The following is a 6,409-nucleotide window of genomic DNA, read 5'->3' as shown; positions in this document are numbered from 1 at the left end:
CCACTCCCGCCCCACCCACTGCCCATCCAAGGTAGAGGCCACTCTCCCGATCACAAGCTCCCTGCCCCCACTTTTGGTGGGCAGAAGTTTTCCAAGGGTCTGAGAAAGCACTGAAGTCAGGTGGAAACAAATGCACTCCTGTCGCCCATCCAAGGTAGAGGCCACTCTCCCGATCACAAGCTCCCTGCCCCCACTTTTGGTGGGCAAAAGTTTTCCAAGGGTCTGAGAAAGCAGTGAAGTCAGGTGGAAACAAATGCACTCCTGTCCGTCTTCCTTGGCATTCCATTCTGCAACTGCACCTGCCAGCGTGGTCCGCCAGCCATGAGGGGAGGGAGGGGCCTCCGGCAACAACAAACTTCTTGAGACACAAAATTAAAATAGAGCAGGTGCATAATTACAAATGAACCAGGGCATCAGCGTTTGGCAGAGGACTGCGTGTGCGCAGCCACGCCTGCGCCGGTGGTCTTCGCTGAGGCCCCGCTATGACAGGCCAAGTCCCCTGAAACTACTTGGAAGGTTTTGCTGCAGGTTTTCTTTAACAGCGCCTGGCCATCATGAAATGGACCCTCAATAAACGTGGCGCGTTTGTTAATTGAACAGGTTTGGAAACTTAAGGGGAAAAGGCACAGTGGCGGCGGGAGAGCGAGCGCGGGCCCTGGGTCTCGGCCGCCGCCATGGCCACCGTGGACCTAGAGAAGCTGCGGATGTCGGGGGCCGGCAAGGCCATCGGCGTGCTCACCAGCGGTGGCGACGCGCAAGGTGGGCGGGGGCGGGGGCCTGTGTCTGGGCGGATCCGGGGAGAGGGGGAGTCTGCCTGTCCCCGCGCCCCTCTGGGTGCGCCCGCCACCCCTCGCCCTGGGACCTGGGGACGCGGAGTCAGCCCGTTCTCCTGCTCCGGCCCTGAGCCTCCGGGTCCCCGCGCCCAGACTCCGCCCCGACGCTCCCGGGTCGCCTGCCTACGTGCGGCGTGCCACGGCCTCGCGCGCCCCGCCCTCGCGCGCCCGGCCCGGGGAGTGTGTCTGCGCCGGCCTGGCGGTGGCCCAGGGACACGGCGCGGACGGTGGGCGTGGGACTGGCTCTCCTCGCGCCCCTTCCTTGGTGACTTGTGTCAGGAGCCACGTTTCCCGGAGGCCACGCTGGGCGCAGGTCTCCGAGATAGCCCTGGGCAGGTCCCCGAGGGCCCGTTGGGTCTTCCTGGTTCTGAAGCGATGGGGACCCCGTGCTTCCCCCAGCCACCTCCAGGGCCGGCTCGGATGCGCTACACCCCTCCCCTCTCTTCCCCTACCCCCTCTCCTCTTCCTCCAGCCTGCCTGCTTCCGGGACCCTGTGTGGGGGCGATTCTTACCCCGGGACAGCTCCTCCAACCTCCCCCGCCCCTCCCTGTCTCCTTTTGTTTTGGCCTAGGACCGGAAAGGGGGGGGGGAGAGGTGTGTTGTCAGGGGGCTTTGGGATTTTTCTTTGGCAAAGTCCTGTTCTCACCAGCCTAGTCCAGGACAGTCCCCAGGTAGTGGTCACCTGCCCAGGGTCCTACAGCCTAGGTCTGGCAGAGCTGGGTGGGTTCTTGGCCTGGGGTCCATCCTTCCTGCAGCTCCCCTTCTGGTGGACTGGTCCTGTCCTGACTGCTGGTCTTGCAGTGTCTCTGGCCTGGGATAGCCAGGGTGGCACCTGTGGAGCTCAGCCTCAGGGGGACGCCACCCCTGTAACCCTCAGGAGGAGGGAGGAGGGGCCTTGAGGAGACCAGAAAGCATGTGGGGACTGAGAAGGGTCTGAGCCAGCACCCTCAGGCTGTGCAGCAAGCCTGGTCTGTTTCCTTCTAGAGAATTCAGAAAGTAATTCAGAAAGCACAGACACACACTTCTCTCCCCCACCAGAAGCAGCGGGAGAGGGAGGAAAATGGCTTTTCCCAGGACACAAGCCCAGGAAGGCAGAAGAAACCAGCTGCTGTCTGAATGCCAGCCTGCAGAGGGGACCTCCTTCAAATTCAATAGAGCCTGCTGGGCCTGGCCTGTAGTGGCAGCCACCATGCCCTTCCGCACATCCATGGCGAGAGAGAGAGAGCTTGCTGCTTGTTGCTGGGCAGCATAGCTCCTCGGAGCATGGCCTGGTGGGCTGGGGTCAGACTGGGCGACAAGGCTGGTGGGAATGGAGGGTGAACTTGGACAAGTATGATCCCATGAGAGCAGACTCTGGGAGAGGCCTGGGATCTGGAGGACTGACACGTCCAGGGAGGGCTGAACCCACTGTGCCCACTAGAGAGACCTCTGGAGCCCAGAATCACCTCCTTGGTGAGGCCGCTGGAGCCCAGAATCCCACTTACACAGAGGTCTCCACCTCAACTTGTTTGTCTGCAGATGGAGGCAGCAGCATTGAGGGTTTGGGAAGGTTGAGTGGCCTGCATGTAGGTAGGTGTGCAGAGGTCCTGTGGGTGACATGTCCCTGTCTCCCTCCCCTCCACCTGCACAGACTAAACAAAGAAAGAGGGCCTCTGCTGGGATGGATGAAGGGCCAGGGGCATCCAGGGTGACAGACAGTGGTTTTGGATGCTGGGGGAAGGTCTGGAGATGGGAGGTCCCTCCTGGCCCAGGTGAGGGTGCTGCAAGTGTGGGCAAGTAGGCCAGGTGGGGGCAGAGCCTGTCTGAGCTGGGGGGTCCCCCTGGCCGACCAGGCTCTGGTGCCTCTCACGGAGTGGGGAGCACCTCCTGGACATGCCTTCCCGAGCCCCCGGCAGCTCTGGCTTCTCTTGTGTGTGCACTGTCCAACTTGTAGACGTGAGAACCGATGTTTTTTGGTTGGGACTGATGTGGAAACAGTTGTCATTGGATGAGGGGGAGGAGCTGGCACTCTGGGCAGAACTGGAACATTTTCTGTTTGGACATTCTGAAAAACAGTCCATGTACTGCTCCCCAGGCCAGCACCGCTCCTGTGAGCCTACTCCAGGTAGTGGGTACTCTGCCTGCCTTCGGGGGCACCCCACTGCCTTACAAAAAAGGCTGACCTTATCGGGACCAGGCCTGGGAAACAGGCAGGCTCCACGTGTGCCCTGCCATGTGCTTTTCTGGGTCAGTGTTGGGCTGACAGCAAGCAGGAGAAGGGGAGCCCAGAAGCGCCCTCCCTCCCAGATGCTGAAGTGTGCATTTGCTGGAATGTGTGAAAACCAACCAACCTCACGGGGTGAGGGCGGCCTGGCTCTCCAAACCCCAGGTCCTGGTTGGGCTGGCATTGACCAGCTCTGTGACTTGACCCAAGCACCTTCCTGGGGCCTGTTCCTCCTTCTGTAAAAAGGGGGTGGGGAAGATAGGCACCTGCAGCTTCCTTCCAGCCAGCTCTGGGTCTCTCCACGACATTGAGGGAACGCAATTATTCAAGGATGTGTATCTTATCAGAGGAATCTGTGCAAAAGGAACTGGAAGACTTAGAACAAAAAACAGCCTGGCCCAGTCTGCCTTTTTCCATCCCGATCTCACCAGATCTCACTGGGCCTCCCTCCCTGTCCCTAAGTAACACCTGGCGGACGCTGCCTGTGCGGGTTCATTCCTGTAACTGCAGGTGAGGATTTAGCTCCCTGCTCCCCATAGGGTGGTGTTGTGTTTGGGTGAGCTGGCCCCATGCTGAATCCTTAGCTGATAACTAAATGTTGCCGTTGCTGAGCCTGGCATCATCTCATGGTTACTACTTTCTTGTACAGCGTTTTGTTTCTCTGGGATCTAATCTTGATAAAAGGTCACTTTAGGAGCAAAGAGCCAGCCGCAGACATCAGTGTGGCTGCATCTGTTTCCAAGAACAGAATGCCTTTGGGACAGTCCGAGCTCTGCCTGCCCTTCTGCCCTGGGGGGGCCGGTGACTGCTGCCCCGGGCTTATTTTGAGGAAGAAAGCAGATTAGAGGGCAGTTCCCACGAGATCTTCAGCGAAACCCGCCCCCTCAGGTTGGGGTGTGTATGGCTGCAGCACAGTCCCATTCTAAAACCAAGTTTTCACATCACGTGGCGCGGTCACTTTGTTCTTCTCCCGAGGGCTGACACAAAGCTTGGTTTGGCTGCTTTATTGTGTCTGGGTGTTGTTTCAGAGTAGGTTTTGTTTTGCAGAGCGTCCAGAGGTCATTTGGGAGCCAAGGGCACAGCCAAGGGCAGGCTCTAACCTGGGCCCTTTTGCTGTCCCTAGGGACTCTCGGCAAGCTGGCCAGGCTGGCTGGTGAGCTGGCTGTGATGCCAGGGTGGCCTGCCCAGCAGCACACGGACTCCACCAGGGGTTACCAGAGACTGTGGGCCTGGGTCCCAGCCACTGCTCCCCTTCTGCCCTCTCTTCTGACCCAGCCCGGAGCTGCTGCCTCCATCCACCTGCCAGAGGCAGCTTGGACCTCTGCCTCTACCCGCGTGGGCAGGGTGGGCAAGGGACCTGTGTGAACTGGGGCGGGCGAGGGATGGAGGGAAGCTTTGCTGCTGTCGGGCTCTGGCAGAGCTGATCTGCTTCGCTGACCGCCACTCCAGCAAGGGCAGGGGAGGGAGGCCTGCAGCCCACAAGCACAGCCTTGGCCTCCTGACCTTGGACAGCAGGAGGCTTGAGCTCTTCAGACTGCTGCTCACGGTGTCTGGGTGCATTCGAGGGAGGATATGCTCACTGGGCTCCCACCCCCTAACTTCAGCCTTGGCAACCCCACTGCCATCTGTTTTGGGGGATTGAGATATTCATGGTTTCTTTAGAAACGGGAGTTTGCTTGCTAAAATCAAGTGTGTAAGCTGTGAGTGTAGACAGCTCCAGGTCCCTTCTGGCCCCTGTGCCCTGCCTGTCCTCATGTCAGGTGCCCCTTCTCTGGGAGCCCCTGGCACTGGCCCTCTGTTGGGTTTGGCTTCAGCCTCCAGGTTGGGGTGCCTGGCTGCCAGGTGAGGAGGGGGCTGCTTGCTGTGCCCAGGAGGGGCCCAGTGAATCAAGGCTCTGCCCTTACCCACTGGGGCTCTAACAGATCCCTTACCCTCCCTCTGGGACCTCGGTTTCTTGTCTATAACATGGGGATTGTGGCAAATGCCCCATCTGCAGTGGGGGAGCCCTGTGCGGGGGCTGGTGTGAGGGAAAGGCTCTGCCCCGCTGGGCTGTGCTTCAAGGCTTGGGGGTGTCGTTGCAGACCTGCTCACTACCCTGGACCCCCAGTCCAATCTGGAGACCCCAACCAGGGACTCTCTTGTAATCAGGGCGAGAGCAAACACAGGTCTGTGATCTGGCCTCCAGACCCATCTCAGAGCATGGACCCTTGGCCTTCTCTCTCCCCCTCTGAGGATGTGGGGTGGTCTCGCTGGCCCCGTCTGCACTGTAGCATCTGCCTCTTGGGATGCCTTTTGTGACCTGGGCTGTGAAGAAGGTTTGAGGTGAATGGCCATAAGCATTTCCTGTGTGCAGCCTCTTCCCCGCTCCTGGCAAGAATCCTTTTCAGGAATCCTGCTCTGCAGAGTAGCTGCTGGGAGCCTGGGGCTAGGGGGCACAGAAGAGGAAATGACCCGCCCAAGCCTGTTGGCACTAGTGTCTCCTCAGGCAGAAGGCAGGAGCTAGTAGCTCCAGCTGCCCTGCCTGAAGCCCTGGGGGCAGGGCTATCCTCTGGGTGCTTGTGCAGTTCTGGGACAGGGAGCGTGTGGCCCCAAGGTGCTCTCCGAGTGGCCTTCCACGCCCCGTGTCCTGGCCTGAAGTTCTGGCAGAGGACAAGGGTGGGTGTGGAAGGCTCTGCTGGTCCCTGTGGTCAGGGCCTGGCCCCTGGGCCTGTGCGGGTTGGGGCTCCGCTGACTGAGCCCGTGCGTTAGGGCATAAGCTGGGGGAGCACGTTGTGGAATGAGCCAAACGCACTCCGGAACATCGCACACTCCTGGTCTCACTCTCCAGGTGGAGATTTTCCTAGTTTAGCTCTGAGGGCACCTTATTTCCCGACGCTCAGAAGGTGAGACCTGGAACCTGCCAAGGTTCACCCCCAGGCTTGACCAGTGCCCCAGGGCTGGTCCTTGCATTTTTTTGGCCCAGTGCTCTCTGGATGGAGAGACCGGCCTGATAGGTTTTGCCTCATTCCTTTGTAGGCATGAACGCTGCTGTCAGGGCTGTGACACGCATGGGCATTTACGTGGGAGCCAAAGTCTTCCTCATCTATGAGGTAGGTAAGGCCAGTGTGGCAGCATCCATGCGTGCGCCTGTGGGGAGCATGGGCTTGTCTGCCAGGCAGGCCGAGGTCTGCTCTACACGGATCACTCCAGAGCCTTTATGTGGCCTCTGCTTGGGGTGTACATAGTCTGGGGAGTGTGGGAGGGGAAGCTGGAGACCTGCTGTGGCTTGGGGCCTGCTGCCCAGAGAACCAGCCAGGCCAGAGGTTCAGAGGCTGCCTGGGGGACTGGGCGGGGGGGGGGGGGGGGGGGGGGGGGGGGGGGGGGGGGGGGGGGG

The 6,409-nt window shown here is 60.3% G+C and overlaps 1 protein-coding gene across 1 annotated transcript in view; it reads left to right on the top strand.

Annotated features, from left to right (window-relative positions):
• The first annotated feature begins 626 nt into the window (after positions 1 to 626).
• The window catches only part of PFKL (phosphofructokinase, liver), a 24,955-nt gene continuing 19,172 nt past the window's right edge, over positions 627 to 6,409 (top strand). Inside the window, exons 1-2 of the mRNA XM_008567698.1 lie at positions 627 to 759; positions 6,052 to 6,125. Coding sequence (XP_008565920.1) covers positions 675 to 759; positions 6,052 to 6,125 — 159 coding nt within the window. The 5' untranslated portion in view covers positions 627 to 674. The remainder of the gene's footprint in view (positions 760 to 6,051; positions 6,126 to 6,409) is intronic.

The sequence above is a fragment of the Galeopterus variegatus genome, unplaced genomic scaffold (genome assembly GCF_000696425.1).
Source record: "Galeopterus variegatus unplaced genomic scaffold, G_variegatus-3.0.2 Scaffold336, whole genome shotgun sequence".
In the NCBI taxonomy this organism is placed as follows: domain Eukaryota; kingdom Metazoa; phylum Chordata; class Mammalia; order Dermoptera; family Cynocephalidae; genus Galeopterus; species Galeopterus variegatus.
This window is presented reverse-complemented; position numbering and strand designations above follow the sequence as displayed.